This window comes from Mytilus edulis, chromosome 12, assembly GCF_963676685.1.
Source record: "Mytilus edulis chromosome 12, xbMytEdul2.2, whole genome shotgun sequence".
Lineage (NCBI taxonomy): Eukaryota > Metazoa > Mollusca > Bivalvia > Mytilida > Mytilidae > Mytilus > Mytilus edulis.
Window position 1 is genome coordinate 28,229,989 of NC_092355.1, and position 17,363 is coordinate 28,247,351.

General features: G+C 32.3%; 1 protein-coding gene across 2 annotated transcripts in view; it reads left to right on the forward strand.

Moving 5' to 3' along the window:
- The window catches only part of LOC139498196 (DNA mismatch repair protein Msh6-like), a 61,303-nt gene extending 51,291 nt beyond the window's left edge, over positions 1-10,012 (forward strand). The window contains exons 32-36 of one of the 2 annotated variants that reach the window (XR_011657844.1): positions 333-487; positions 3,714-3,845; positions 7,118-7,185; positions 8,993-9,825; positions 9,943-10,012. Coding sequence is in view for 1 of the 2 variants with exons in the window: in XM_071286547.1 (XP_071142648.1) it covers positions 333-487; positions 3,714-3,845; positions 7,118-7,185; positions 8,993-9,059 (422 nt within the window). In the remaining variant the exon portion in view is untranslated. The other variant, XM_071286547.1, reaches the window with a different exon arrangement.
- Positions 10,013-17,363: the final 7,351 nt, after the last annotated feature.

Below are 17,363 nucleotides of genomic sequence, written 5' to 3' on the forward strand. Positions count from 1 at the left end.
TTGTTGATATCTAATTCCTTGGTTTGCCAAATTTTCCAAACAATCCTATATACATAGAATATTTGTTATTGGTTGAACATTAAATTGTGTCCTCATGAAATTCATAAAAAATAAAAAAATAACAAATAATAATGAATACCCAATATACAGTGAAACCTGGCTAAACCGATTCCTGCATAAACTGAAAACCTGTATAAACCAAACAAGTTATAAAGCACTGTCCTATCAAATTGTATGCGTTATGAACCTGATAAAACCGAACTAAATTTACAGTCCCGAAGAGGTTTGCTTTAAACAAGTTTTCACTGTAGTTATTTTTGTGTTTATTCTAGGAAGAGGAACAGCAACTTATGATGGTACAGCCATTGCTTGCTCTGTGGTACAAGAACTTTCTAGTAATATTGCCTGTCGGACATTATTTTCTACCCACTATCATTCATTGGTGGAGGAATTTTCACATGACCCTAATATCAGACTTGGTCATATGGTAGGTTTATTTGACAGACTATTCATGGCACTTAAGGCCATATAAAAGTTAATTGATTGAAAACTATAATCCCTGAAATTATGAAATAAGCAGAAGATTCCAAAGGGAGATAAAAAAAAAATAAAAAAAAAAAAAAAAAAATAGGCAAACCAAAGATCCTGCAATACTCAAGGAAAAGTAAAACGTTTCTGCTCCACTACTGTTTTGCTAAATTCTGGAAAACATCTAGTGATAAAAGAAAGATTATAAACTGATATTCAAACTCAAGTCTAAAACAACAATTACAGTGGAAAAAAAAAAGAAATGCAATCTAAAGAATGCAACAGTATACAAAACAAAACATGAGAAAACAAGACTGAATGAATAACACAAACTCCACTGAAAAGTTATTGTGAAGTCGATATTATTTGATTTTTATTCTTAACATTTTTAGCTTATGCCATCACTTGGCGTCCGTCGTCTGTCATCGTAAACTATTTCAAGAATCTTCTCCTCTGAAACTACTAGGCCAAATACTTCCAAACTTTAACTGAATGTTCCTTAGGGTATCTAGTTTATAAATTGTATCCGAAGTTTTGATCTATCAACAAACATGGTCGCCATTGCTAAAAATAGAACATAGGGGTCAAATGCAGTTTTTGGCTTATATCTCAAAAACGAAAGCATTTAGAGCAAATCTGATATGGGGTAAAATTGTTCATTAGGTCAAGATCTATCAGCCCTGAAATTTTCAGATGAATCAAACAACCCATTGTTGGGTTGCTGCCACTTAATTGGTAATTTTAAGGAAATTTTGCAGTTTTTGGTCATTACCTTGAATATTATTATAGATACATAGATGCCAACCATTACGATTTTTCCGTAGTTTTTCCGATTTTGCGATAAAAACTACGCTATTACGGTCAAAGTCGAATAGTTACGGATTCCCAATCATCGACGTTCAATTTTGTAAAACGCGGATTTTTATCATTACTTTTCCGTCTTGGTCCAGTATTTAGGAAACGCCAATGTAATGCTTCCGGTTTCTTGGGAGTTATCAACCTATTGTTGGGTAACTAACTGACTTCCGAAGAGGCAAACTTGCATTTTATTAAGTAGCTTTCCCTCTTTCTCTACTTCTCCTTGACAAAACAAAAATGTTTGAGTCGAGAACATCTGAACAATTATTGAATGGAATACATACTACAGACAACATGTTAAATGACAAATTTTAGTGTACATCACTTTGCAACCACTCGTCAGTAATTTTTATTGGTAAATGCACGTTTATGAATGATTACTGAAAACTTTTCAAAAATACGGAAAATTTGATAGTTTGTTACTGATTGTGTCAAAAGGGGGTTGGCATCTATGTAAATAAAGATAAACTGTAAACAGCAAAAATGATCAGCAAAGTAAGATCTACAAATAAATTCATATGACCAAAATTGTCAATTGATCCCTTAAGGGGTTATTGTCCTTTGATGACAATTTTTCACAATTTGTTCATCATATTTGCTAACTTTAAAAAATCTTCTTCTCTAAAACTACTCAACCAAATTCAACCAAACTTCAACTGAATGATCAGTAGGGTGTATTAAATAAAGTTTGTGTTTTATTTTCTATTTCGTCAAAAAACATGGCCGTCATGGCTAAAAATAGAACACAGGGTAAAATGCAGTTTTTATACGCCCGTCGTCTTTTAGACAGGACGTATTATGGTATACCGTTGTCCGTCCGTCTGTCCGTCCATCTGTCTGTCCGTCCATCTGTCGTACCGTCCGTCCGTCGTCCACACTTCGGACAATAACTCAAAAACACTTTCACCAATTTCCATGAAACTTAAGTGAATTGTTTATATCTATTGATGTTAGCTCCCTTTCGGTTTTTTTTAATTTCAGATTTTAAGTTTTGGATTTATGGGGCTTTATTCATAAAAAAGGGGGGATTTTCGACACTTCGGACAATAACTCAAAAAGGCTTTCACCAATGTCCATGAAACTTTGGTGAATTGTTTATACCTATTGATGTAAGCTCCCTTTCAATTTTTATAAATTTCAGATTTCAAGTTTTGGATTTATGGGGCTTTATTCATAAAAAAAGGGGGGTTTTCAACACTTCAGACAATAACTCAAAAAGGCTTTCACCAATGTTCATGAAACTTTGGTGAATTGTTTATATCTATTGATGTAAGCTCCCTTTCAATTTTTATAAATTTCAGATTTTAAGTTTTGGATTTATGGGGCTTTATTCATAAAAAAAGGGGGATTTTCAATACTTCGGACAATAACTCAAAAAGACTTTCACCAATGTCCATGAAACTTTGGTGAATTGTTTATATATCTATTGATGTAAGCTCTCTTTCAATTTTTTATAAATTTCAGATTTTACATTTCCGTGTTGTGAATTTTTATGCTTAAAAAAGGGGGGATTTTCCAATTTTCGGACAATAACTAACACTTTCACAAAATTTTATGCAACTTTGATAAATTGTTTATATCTATTGACATAAGCTCCCTTTCCATTTTTATAAATTTTAGATTTTACGTTTTCTTAAGTAATGAATTGTTATACTTAAAAAAAGGGGGATTTTATGAAACTTTGGTGAATATATTAATGTAACATCCCTTTTGGTTTGTACATATATTTCTAGTTGATCATATAAATTCATTTAAAGCATAAAAGACAAGTTAAAAGAGCAACGGGTGTATCATGCGCTAAAGCGCAGCCCTTTATTGGCTTATATCTCAAAAACTCCAGCATTTAGAGCAAATAAGACAAGAAGTTAAAGTATTTATTAGGTCAAGGTCTACCTGTCCTGAAATTTTCAGCCGAATTGGGTAACTGGTTTTTCAGGTATAATGCCCCTGAATTGATGATTTTAAAGAAATTTTGCAGTGTTTGGTTATTATCTTGAATATTATTATAGATACAGATAAACTGTTAATAGCAATTGTATTGTGAATCATCAGATTGACCTAGACTGTATCTTAATCAAGTGTAGGGCGAACTCATGCCCATTTCTTTCCAGAGGTTCCTAAGAGGCTTTAAAAGGTATTTCCAGGATAGTACATGGCCTTTGTTACTCTGTTTAATTTACAACAAACATTAATTTATTAATTTGGTTAATAAGGCATTGTTTACCAGGTGAGCGATTCAGGCTCTTGAGAGCCTATTGTTATTTTAAGATTTGATATCTGTTATACTGATGTTTACCCAGAATTTGTCTTTCTTTATTTTTATTAAGGCTTGTATGGTAGAAAATGAAGATAAGGATCCAACACAGGAGACCATTACTTTCCTGTACAAGTTCACAAAAGGGGCGTGTCCAAAAAGTTATGGCTTCAATGCTGCTAAATTGGCAAACATTCCAGATGAGGTTAGTGCTTGTTTGATTTCATTTAAAGATAAAGAGACAGTTATGAATTACTTCTGATGATGCTACCAACAAGTTAATTTAATTAAGATAATTAACAACCCTTTCATAACTGTTGAACTTTGATCCCATAGATCCAACTGTTATTTTTTTTTTTTATACTTGACCAGTGGATTTTGCACTTGAAATCATGCAACAATCATTTTGATTCTGTGACAGTAGTCATATCCTAGGTGACATTAAAGTTTTACCAGGATTTCAGTGATATCTAATTATGAACAAGTAACAAAACCATGTATTTAGAAAAAAAAACAAATTATAAACCCAGTAAGTAAATTAAGAACATGTATACTTGTCAAGTTTAACTAGAGGAAACTATTATTGGAATTAATTTACTTTGTTTTATCCAGATTATGGTTCTTTTTATGACACTTTGCAGATGAAAGTGATGAGTTAGAAAAAAATTGTGAAAATTAAAAAAAATATGTTTTCTCTATTTGTTCCTCCTTTGTAAGACTTTCTTTTGATAGGGATGCAATATTTGGTGTATCAATTGAAAAATTAGTAGCTACTTAAGTAGCAGAGAGTTTGAAAAATACTGTAGTAAAATCTGTATGGTGCTACCAGCATGACAAGCAGATTGCTAATGACCTCTAAAAATACTGTAGTAAGATCTGTATGGTGCTACCAGCATGACAAGCAAATTGCAAATGAACTCTAAAAATACTGTAGTAAAATCTGTATGGTGCTACCAGCATGACAAGCAGATTGCAAATGACCTCTAAAAATACTGTAGTAAGATCTGTATGGTGCTACCAGCATGACAAGCAGATTGCGAATGACCTCTTAAAATACTGTAGTAAGATTTGTATGGTGCTACCAGCATGACAAGCAGATTGCTAATGACCTCTAAAAATACTGTAGTAAAATCTGTATGGTGCTACCAGCATGAGAAGCAGATTGCTAATGACCTCTAAAAATACTGTAGTAAAATCTGTATGGTGCTACCAGCATGACAAGCAGATTGCTAATGACCTCTAAAAATACTGTAGTAAAATCTGTATGGTGCTACCAGCACGACAAGCAGATTGCAAATGACCTCTAAAAATACTGTAGTAAAATCTGTATGGTGCTACCAACACGACAAGCAGATTGCTAATGACCTCTAAAATGACAAGCAGATTGCTAATGACCTCTAAAAATACTGTAGTAAAATCTGTATGGTGCTACCAGCATGACAAGCAGATTGCTAATGACCTCCAAAAATACTGTAGTAAGATATGTATGGTGCTACCAGCATGACAAGCAGATTGCTAATGACCTCTAAAAATACTGTAGTAAGATATGTATGGTGCTACCAGCATGACAAGCAGATTGCTAATGACCTCTAAAAATACTGTAGTAAGATTTGTATGGTGCTACCAGCATGACAAGCAGATTGCTAATGACCTCTAAAAATACTGTAGTAAAATCTGTATGGTGCTACCAGCATGACAAGCAGATTGCTAATGACCTCTAAAAATACTGTAGTAAGATCTGTATGGTGCTACCAGCATGACAAACAGATTGCTAATGACCTCTAAAAATACTGTAGTAAAATCTGTATGGTGCTACCGGCATGACGAGCAGATTGCTTATGACCTCTAAAAATACTGTAGTAAGATCTGTATGGTGCTACCAGCATGACAAGCAGATTGCAAATGACCTCTAAAAATACTGTAGTAAAATCTGTATGGTGCTACCAGCATGACAATCAGATTGCAAATGACCTCTAAAAATACTGTAGTAAAATCTGTATGGTGCTTCCAGCATGACAAGCAGATTGCTAATGACCTCTAAAAATACTGTAATAAAATCTGTATGGTGCTACCAGCATGACAAGCAAATTGCTAATGACCTCTAAAAGTACCAGCATGACAAGCAGATTGCTAATGACCTCTAAAAGTACCAGCATGACAAGCAGATTGCTAATGACCTCTAAAAATACTGTATGTCTGTTTACTTACATGTATATTTAACACATAAGCTGCATCCTTATGAAAATAAATATCAACATATCTGTTAACCTATTACAGGTTGGGAAAAAATCTCTATGCAAAGTCTGTAACTGTTTGAAAATTGATTTGATATAAGAACCCTACAAATTAAGACCAACATTCATCTTTTATCTCATCATACCTGTCAACCTGTGACGATGAAAATGCAGGTCATGACCTGCATTGAAGAATCAAATCTCAGGTCATAACGCATACAAACTTTTTCGAGCTGAATTTCAGTATTTATGGTACATTTTCTTATAATGTATATCAAAGATACCAAAACATCAATGCATGTTCACTTGGTTGAGTCATTTTAAATCTTATTTATTATTAATTCATTGCACTTTTAAAGATTTTTATAAATTTATGTAACACAGTCTTATGTTCTTTACTTTTTGTTATCTAAAATTTAATTTTCAAATGTAATTTTATAGTGAGACTACTAGCTATATAGCCTTTCAACATACCATGTAGAGATTGCATCTATGAACATTCGCCTCCCAAATGACAAGGAAATTAGACTATGATAAAATATAGTAATACAGTTAAAGGAAGTATAAATGTAAAAAATAATTTTCAACTTTTTAAAAAAAATTGTATAAAGGTATAAAAATAATGAAAAGTTATTTTTCAATATGTATTTGAATTTTATATTTTTATGATTTAATCTTTTTCACCCATAAAACGTAAATATAAGGAATAATTTTGAATGGTGACAAATAAGGGGAAGTAACTCTAGTTCAAATATGTTTATAAACCAGTAGTGCAATTTATTTACGACCTAAAGCTAAGGTAATTGGCGTTAATTAACAGTGTGTTTGACACCAAAGCTGTCAAGTGAAGCCATGCACTTAATGGGTCACTTAATTTGACAGTTTACATAGCTAGATGAACTGCCTGTTCATGGAAGAATTACGAATTTGCCGGTATTTCAAAGGAATATTACTTATGAAAATCAATCTCAAGGCTAAGAAATACGGGTGAAATCGGGTCATTTTCGGAATTCCCGGGTTATTTCGATGACCCGGCGGGTGTCCCGGGTGATCTCTCAGAATTGTGAAAATCTCGGGTCACACCCGCAGAATAAGGGTCAGTTGACAGGTATGTCTCATATTTGAATGTTCCAAAATCAATCAAAGTTTTGTACATGTATATGGACACTTGCATAAGTCAATTATCACATCATTACTTTCATAGATATGGCCTTATACATTGTATCACTTTTTGCCATTACAGATTATAAGAATAGCAGTAAAGAAGTCTAAGGAGTTTGAGGAGTCTATAGAGAGACTTAGAATGATCAGGTATATATAATGACCATTTTGTGGTTAAAAAATATGAAGTGTCGAATAAGAAAGGTTGGGATAAGGTTAAACATGTCTTTGTCTAGGGCTTTTTCAAAGTCCTCCTCAAATTGAGGCTCTAAGTGCTAACGGGTTTCATTAAGGTCATCTTGAGCACATTACATTTGTTCCAAGGAAAGAGGTAAATTTAAGTTCACTTTACAAGCTGAGAAATCAGATAGCTAGCATACATCAATGAAAGGAACTGGTGTCAAATTAACCATTATTGGTCGTCCCACTGTCTATATCACTCTATTCAGCTCTTAATAAAATTGCATATGACCTTTATGACATCAAATATGTTGAACAGGCCTGAATAACTTTGTCCTCGACATATCAGCGACGCCATACTGTTTGAACCATTGTTGATAAGTTTGACCCGCAGACAACCTGATAATAGATACTTTTCTGACCTTTCTCCATAAATAGTGAAGGTTTGCAATCCTTTCATAGTTATGTAAGTTATAGATAAGTTAAGATCATATTATCTAGACCCTGAGGTACTGAAATATCAATTGCACTGATGTAACAAGACCAATATCTGGTCAAAAATTCAGCCTAAACCAATAATAGGGACTGTTTCAAAAAATTTATAGTAAAAATCTAATTATACTTTTGATTAAATTTAGATTAGTATTTGAAAAGAATTTCAAACAAATGAAAAATAATAAATTTTCTTTCATTTTTGAATGAATTTTTTTCCTGGCAATACTTAAAGTGATACTGTAAACAAAGTTATTTTATCAGGTTTATTTTGACAATATTTTTTTTTTAAATTTCAAAAGTTCATTTGTTTACAAGGGCTGATAATGAATCTTTTGAGGATTTTGTTCAAAACAGCATAACATGAAATAATTCTTTCAGTCATGCATTATGCTCATTTCAACATGGGTAGGCATTATATTTGTCAAGTTCTTTATATCCAGCAACAGGGAGGTGAAAAATATTTATAGTGCCTACCCATGTTAAAATGAGCATAGAGTAGGGCATGCTAGAATTATTCAATTTTAATAGGAAAATTTATAACCTTTAGTGCTTCGAAGTGGGTCTTTAATACACATTTGAAGCACAACTATTTTGATTTTCTGAAGCCAAAACAAAAAGAAGACATGTAAACTTGCTTTTAGAATGATTTTGTTTATTTTTCTAGTGAGCAACTTCAGCACAAATGTCTATTTTGTTCTCTGGTGTTGTTCAAAATACAGCTGAAGTTGCAAATTAAATTATTATGTCAATCATGTTTAAATTTTTTTTATGCCCCACCTACGATAGTAGAGGGGCATTATGTTTTCTGGTCTGTGCCTCCATTCGTGCGTCCGTTCGTCCGTGCGTCCGTTGTACCGTTCCTCCGTGTGTTTGTTCAGGTTAAAGTTTTTGGTCAAGGTGGTTTTTGATGAAGTTGAAGTCACATCAACTTGAAACTTTTACGGTTCACTGAACATGGAAAATTATAGTGCGAGAGGGGCATCCGTGTACCATGGACACATTCTTGTTAAATTATGAGATTGAGATCTGCAGTAAAAATACTGTCCTTGATGTGTTCAAGCACATTTTCTCCAGGGCACTCCAGATCTAGAGCTTCCTGTACCAATAAAAATGGCTGAAATGATATATAGCAAATATTAGTGGAAGTGACTTTAAAACTAACAAGCAATCAGTTATTTTCATTAAAAAAAACCCATTTTATTCCAATTTTTCGGGAAAGTATTACATCAGCTATAAATAAAATTCTTAAATTTGACGTTTCAAACGATTTTATTTATTACAGATCTGTATGGAACAATGGAAAAAAAGAATCCTTGATACTGATGCAGAATCAAAGCAGGGTATCCTGAATCAACCATGCCAAAGTTAGAAGTGATGGTCTATCAAAAGTTACAGGAAGATGAATTGTACTTTTTGGGCAGTCAGTGACATTTGTAAAGATTAGAAATATAAAATTACTAATTTTTTTCTACAATGAAATGAGTTATTTGATAGAATAGAAAAGTTAGAAAGAATGCAACAAACTTAAGTTTGGTCCAATGTACAATTACTAATTTTTCTCTATAATGAAATGAGAGTTTTGAAATTAGTGATGTTTGGTAAGAGTTGTAAAGAATTATGATTGATCCAATGTGACAGAGGTATATAGTGACCCATTAGAAGAATTAACTTAGGCATAGTGTTCAGGTTCTACTGTTTGTACTAATATCGTTTGACAGTTTGTCAATGTAAAATGACACATGAAAAGAATTAACTTGGGCATGGTGTTCATGTTAATGTAGGTTCTACTGTTTGTACTAATATTTTTTGACAGTTTGTTTTTGTAAAAGAGAAGAATAAACGTAAATTGTCGACTGTGAATGTTAAATATTGACATCAGTTAGTTATATTTTACCTGCTTGTAAAAAACATTGCATGGTAAAACGCAGACAATACTGGACATATCCTCTGCTCCATTGGTAGTCTCAGTTTCCTGTCCTTCACTCAAGTAAAAACAAACTTATCATAATAAATTGTTGATTTTGTTTTCATCTGTATGTCATAATATATTTGTCCATAAAGCAAGCAGCAATCATTTAGTCTAAAGATGAATTTAATTATTAAGATGGATTACAAGTTATTTTGGGCTGATACACTTAACAGTTGACTTAAATTGAGAGATCTATTGATGTTTGTATAATATATAAATATTTCTTATATTGTCAATATACATGTTCATTGAATTTCTCCTAGTGCTTATATTCACATTTAATTTCACTGCATAGTACTTAAATATTCATTTAATTTCCCATAGTACTTATATATTCATTGCATAGTGCTGATATGGATAATATTAATGCATTCCATCAGTGCTTATGTGTACAATAAACCAATATGAAATCATTTTGCATTTGTATTGTGGCCTTGCTGTTATATATAGTTATTATTGTCCTACTTAAATGTTGAGGGTGCCCTATTTAAAAATCCCTCTGTTTGTATGTCTTGTTGCACTTTCTATGTCATATCCGCTACCAACTTTATATGAGGGGCGTAAAGGGAGTATCTGCAGGGAAGAACGTGAATTATAATTGCTATTTCACGATGAACGAACAATTAAAAACTGTTTTCACGCTGATCTTTTTACCGATTTCACAAAACATTATTAATAACAAACCTTTTTGAAGGCTGCACATGAAATAAAAATGGCAAAACATGTTGCAAGAAAATGACCCTTTACCACCCTCATATTATTAAGGATAATAAAGGATCAGTAGCTATGAGATGGACAGTTCTGATGCCCTTCTCATGAGGATATTTTGGTCTGTTTATTCATCTGTCTGTCAGTCCATCAAAACCCGTATCAGGGTAAAGCTTTTGGTTGATGTGGTCCACCATGAAAATGTGATCATATATACATGAAATTTTTTTTTTTTTTTTTTAAGGTATTATATACTTTATTAATTATTAGGTCTTTCCACTTTTCTGTGGAAAGACCTATTGTTTTTCTTCTGATTATTTTTTTTTTTTTCTTCCGCCTAATTTTGTTCATGCGATAAACATTTGTTTCGCAATATGTCGCTTAGATATTTTGTATATGATATCGAACAGTTTATGCGCTTTTGAAATTTACCCTGCGTAAACGAATACTTTTCTTTGTAGGAGTTATCTCCCCAAACACTGTTTTCCTTGTTATGGCATCTCCTTCGCAACCGTTAAAGATTATGACAAATTTATTTTACAAAATTGTTCGTTACATCCTCAGTAATTTTTGGCGTATTTGGATCGAAGCGATTCGAAGAAATTTTATAGGAGTTATCTATCTTTTCGGAATAAATTTGTCGGTATGTTTTTTTAACTCATAAACCGTTAACCGTATAACCCTGGAATGTTTTTATTTGAGTCCCCTGATTCCTAACTTAGAAAATTAGGTCAAGTTCAAAGGTCAAGGTCATATTTTAGATTTTCATATGTCTTTGATTTCCCTATAACTCTTGAACGGTTATAGATACAAAAAAATTAAGCAGTGAAAAATGCTTGGTACTTCAAGGGGCAACTTTTTTTACATTATGACTATATTGATTTTACCATCATGTAAGGGACATAACTCCCATCGATGGTTTTTAAAAGGCCATTTTTAGGCAAAACTCTTAAACAAAAGGTCCTTGACCCATAGGGTCTTTTGCAATGACCTTGTGGAGCAATGACCTTGACGAAGGTTACAAGGTCAAAGGTCAAGGTCATCAAATTATGTGGTTTTGGCACTATTTAAACAGTTTTATGTGTGTTTGAATTTCAACCAACCAACCAACATACCAACCAACCAACCAACCAATCAATCATGATCATGATCAATCAACCAATAATGATCATGATCAATCAATCAATCATGTTTCCGTCTCATGTGTTTCTTATAGGGTTCAACCAACCAACCAACCAATCAATCAATCATGATCATGATCAACCAATCATGTTTCCGTCTCATGTGTTTAATATAGGGTCCAAGATCTTCTTTGTGTCTTTTTCCGTGTTTCAATTGACCCTATCCAATGTGTTTAACCAACCAACCAACTAATCAATCAATCAATCAATCAATCAATCAATCAATCATGATCATGATCAATCAATCATGTTTCCGTCTCATGTGTTTAATATAGGGTCCAAGATCTTTGTTTCTTTTTCCGTGTTTCAATTGACCCTATCCAACGTGTTTAACCAACCAACCAACCAACCAACCAACTAATCAATTAATCAATCAATCAATCAACCAATCAATCAATCATGATCAATCAATCATGTTTCCGTCTCATGTGTTTAATATAGGGTCCAAGATCTTCTTTGTTTCTTTTTCCGTGTTTCAATTGACCCTATCCAACGTGTTTAACCAACCAACCAACCAACTAATCAATTAATCAATCAATCAACTAATCAATCAATCATGATCATGATCAATCAATCATGTTTCCGTCTCATGTGTTTAATATAGGGTCCAAGATCTTCTTTGTTTCTTTTTCCGTGTTTCAATTGACCCTATCCAACGTGTTTAACCAACCAACCAATCAACCAACCAACCAACCAACTAACCAACTTATCAATCAATCAATCAATCAATCAATCAATCTGTATGACTGTTTAATCATGACAGTTTATTGAAGGAACAAACTCTCAATTATTCAAGAAAAATTGAAATTTAATATTGTTCTTACGTCACTTCTGAAAAAAAAATCCACATGTTCTCTGAAACTACAAGTACAATCGACCTCAAAATTTGCAGTCAGCAGGGCATACATGTACTAAACGTTTATAAAAAAACTTGGTGCAGATATCTCTCAAAGCTTTTCCTAGAGAAAAGAAATGGCAATGCCGTAAAAATAGCTTGCTAGGTCCGTAAATCTCAGTAAAAACCTACAATAAAATGTCCGCTCCGAGTTTGAAATACTAATCTATGTTACAAACAGGTGCTGAAAAATGTACATTATCAGAAAATAATCAATAAATGTGTTTTAAAGTTACACCGGATCAATTAAATCCAAAACATGCACTACTTGTGAACTGTCATCAAAATGTCAATTTCCTACAATGACAAAAGAAATTACATTGTGTACATTCCATCTCTATAGATGTTGTCTGTTTAACGTCCCCACCTAAAAAGAAATAAAAAGACTATCTTTTCGTTATTATAAACCCGTGTCACGTGATGTGGCGCGCGCGCTGTACCTAAAATAAAAGAAAAACTTTCCAAACTAAACATGAAACTTCTCCGGTAACAATAATATAGACCCCATACAGAAACAAACAAACAAACAAACACCCCCCCCTCCCCCAATTCAATTAATTTTACAGGGGGAAAGACCCCCTACAATTGCTTTTTTAAAGCAATTGATTTATATTTTTTTTTTTTTTCTTCCGCCTAATTTTGTTCTTGCGATAAACATTTGTTTCGCAATATGTCGCTTAGATATTTGGTATATGATATCGAACAGTTTATGCACTTTTGAAATTTACCCTGCGTAAACGAATACTTTTCTTTGTAGGAGTTATCTCCCCAAACACTGTTTTCCTTGTTAGCGCATCTCCTTCGCAACCGTAAAAGATTATGACAAATTTATTTTACAAAATTGCTCGTTATATCCTTCGCATGATTTGTCCTATTTTGACCGAAGCGATATGACCGCTCCATATGAGAGTTATTTCCCCTTATGCATCTGATATAAGTGATATGAATTTCTATCTTATAAATCATAAGTGATAGAGACCTAGGATCTTTTGATTTGAGGTCCTTGGTCCCAAAAAATGAAAATTAGGTCAAGGTCAAAGGTCAAGGTCATATTCTAATATTTGAATTTGGCTTATTTTCACTTATATTCAAAGACTGTATAAGATATCAACAAATTATTTTTACTAAATTGTTAGTTGCGACATGTCGTAAGATGTAAATTTTGATTGCAAGCGTACGTTGAATGTAAAAGGGAGTTTTCTCCCCTCTTGTATTTAAAAATACGCGTTTGGTGATATAACTCATTAACTAAATATAATAAAGACCTATGGTCTTTTGATTTGAGGTCCTTGGTTTATGACCTTGAAACTGATCTCAAGGTCATAGCTTAATTTGACGTTCTAGATTTTGACCTTTGCTTTTATTCTATATGTATACATGATAAAGATATACAACTTTTAGAAAAAGATATCAAACCATTTAACCTTGTAAAAAACAACCGGAAGTGACCTTTTGTAAACCGGAAATAGCTATTTTTTTGTACTTTTTAATATAAAAGTATATAGAACCAGATATTTTTGGAATCAGTGTCAAGTAAATATTCAAATATAATCGGAAGTAACATTTTTCAAACTGGAAGTAACAAATTATCTCCCTTATTTAAAAAAAATGTATGGAAACAATATATTTTTGGAATCAGCTTACTAGGAGCTATCATTTGACGATTGAAATGACATTTTAAACTTAGTTTCACAACTTTTCATATCAAAATACATTGTTTTGATGGAAAGACCTTCAATTGTTCTCTGAACAATTGGTTTTTAATTTTTTTTACATTTGTTAGTTTGATACAGAAAGTACCGGTACCTTATCCCAGCCTTGTTAAATATTAAATTGTATATTTAGAAAATTTGTTAGTAATTGTGAGTATTCAAAATTATAACATATATACAATATATTTTGTGTATCCATTATTTCGATATTGATCAATAAAGAGAGAAAATAATGAAGAAATAAAAAACAGTTGCAAAACAAAGATAAAAAAACAAAAACTATAAGAAAAAAAGGCGTATTTCTTGCTGTGTTGAAGACCCAATTGGTGACCTTCAGCTGTTATTGTCGAGCCTGCGACTTTTATCACAGAAAGCTCGACATAGGGATAGTGATCCTGCGGCGGCATTGGCTAACTTCTTAAAAGCATTATATTTGAGAAGGTGGAAGACCTGGATGCTTCATACTTTGTATATAGATGCCGCATGTTACGAAGTTTCTGTCAGTCACATGTCCAATGTCCTTGACCTCATTTTCATGGTTCAGTAACTACTTGAAAAAAAAGTTATGATTTTTAGTAGTGTTAAATTCTCTCTTATTATAAGTAAAAGGATACCTATATTTGGTATGTGCGTACCTTGCAAGGTCCTCATGCCTGTCGGACAGTTTTCACTTGACCTCTACCTCATTTCATGGATCAGTGAACAAGGTCAAGTTTTGGTGGTCAATTTCATATCTCAGTTACTATTAGCAATAGGTCTAGTATATATTCGGTGAATGAAAGGACTGTAAGGTGTACATGTCCAACTGGCAGGTGTCATTTGACCATGACCTTATTTTCATGGTTCAGTGGCTATAGTTAAATGTTTGTATTTTTGGTCTGTTTTTTCCTGTACTGTATGCAATAGATCTTCTATATTTTGTGTTTGGCATGATTGTCTAGCAGGCAGGTGTCATATGACCTTGATCTCATTTTCATGGTTCAGTGGTTATAGTTAAATGTTTGTGTTTTTGGTCTGTTTTTCCTGTACTGTATGCAATAGATCTACTATATTTTGTGTTTGGCATGATTGTAAGGTGTATATGTCTAACTGTCAGGTGTCATATGACCTTGATCTCATTTTCATGGTTCAGTGGTTATAGTTAAATGTTTGTGTTTTTGGTCTGTTTTTCCTGTACTGTATGCAATAGATCTAATATATTTTGTGTTTGGCATGATTGTAAGGTGTATATGTCTAGCTGGCAGGTTTCATATGACCTTGACCTGATTTTCATGGTTTAGTGGTCAAAGTTAACTTTTTGTGTTATGGTTTGTTATTCTTAAACTATAAGCAATAGGTCAACTATATTTGTTGTATGGAAGAATTCTAAGCTGTTCATGCCTGCCTGGCATAGCTCATCTGACCTTGACCTCATTTTCATGGTTCATTGGTCAATGATTAGTTTTCTTGGTTTATGTTAAGTTTATGTAACAATTGTGATAAAGCTTTATATTTAGGACTATCAATACAATATCAATGATAAGTAAAGAAGGCGAGACATTTCAGCGTTTTCACTCTTCTTTACTCTTTTTGCGGGTTGTCTCTTTGACACATTCCCGATTTCCATCCTCAATTTAAATGTTTCCTAAGCTCTTTCAAATTGATACCTGGAGATCTAGGATACTTTTAAAGGGGAGGTAGGGTATTTTGATTGCAGAAAATAATATCCCAAAAAACATTTGATGTAACAAAAATCATATAAATTGTGATAAATATCTTATATATTTTGTTGGCTATTGAAGTTGTGAGTTGGGGCAGGGGAAGAGTTTCAAAATGAACATAAACAAGAGATGAATATTGAATGTGTGAACCATTATACAATTACCAATATTGAATGAGTTAACTTACATTTATAACGGTACCAATATTGAATGAGTAAACTTACATCCACGGTTCCAAATTGAATGAGTTAACTAACATTAACGGAATTATTATTGAATGAGTTTACTAACATTAACAGTACCAATATTAAAAAATTGAAACAACTATAACGGTATCATTATTAAATTAGTGAACTTACATTAAAAGTATCAATATTAAATGTGTGAACTAACATTTACGGCACCAATATTGAATTAGTGAACCAACATTAACGGAACCAATATTGAATGAGTGAATTAACATTAACGGTACCAATATTGAATGAGTGAACCAATATTAACAGTATCAATATTGAATGAGCAAACTCACATTCACGGTACCAACATTGAATAATTGAATTAACTATAACGGTACCTAAATTAAATGAGTGAACTAGCATTCACTGTATCAATATTAAATGAGTTAACTAGCATTCACGTTACCAATATTGACTAATTGAATTAACTATAACAGTACCTAAATTAAATGAGGAGCCCATCATTCATGGTATCAATATTGAATGAGTGAACTAATATTAAAAGTATACAAATTAAATGATTGAACCAACATTAACCGTACCAGTTATTTTAAAATAGTTGATGCGCATTTAAATTTATTTATTATTGTTCTAAAAACTTATAAGAAAAGGAATACTGACTGTCTCGAAATATTGTTGGTTCTAAATAAACAAATAATCTGTCGATTAATTTGTCATATGTATATATTTTGGAATCCGTATTATTTGAACAATACAGTAGGATTTTGCCAGTTCAGATAGATATATATATATATATAAATGTTGTTTTTTGTTCATTTTAGAAAGTATTTTTCAGAACAAAAGTTGCGATTATTTTCTCTCGAAAAATTAGAATGCAAAATAGATATCATCAACAATTACCAAAAAACATCACATTGCTTTAAATACGTTATTGTTATTGGCATCATTGAATATTGGAAAGGGAATTAGTGTATTGTGTTATAAAATAATGTTATATGCATCTACAATTGATGTTTAACAAAAAGACGTAACTAGATTCTTTTTTTAATATCTAGTGTTTATAATTATCAGATGATTCGTAAAGACTGAAAGCTGTTCACTTCATAAACAAAAATCTGTTTTGTATTAAAATCATCATAAAATAAAGTTAGTAAAATTACCAGTTAATTATATTTGAGTCTGTTTTCATTACATCAAAGTTGCAATCAACTAACATTATAATTATAAAATAATAACGTCTGGTGTCTAAGTGCTTATCAAAATAACTCCATTTGGAGAATGTTCCAACGTT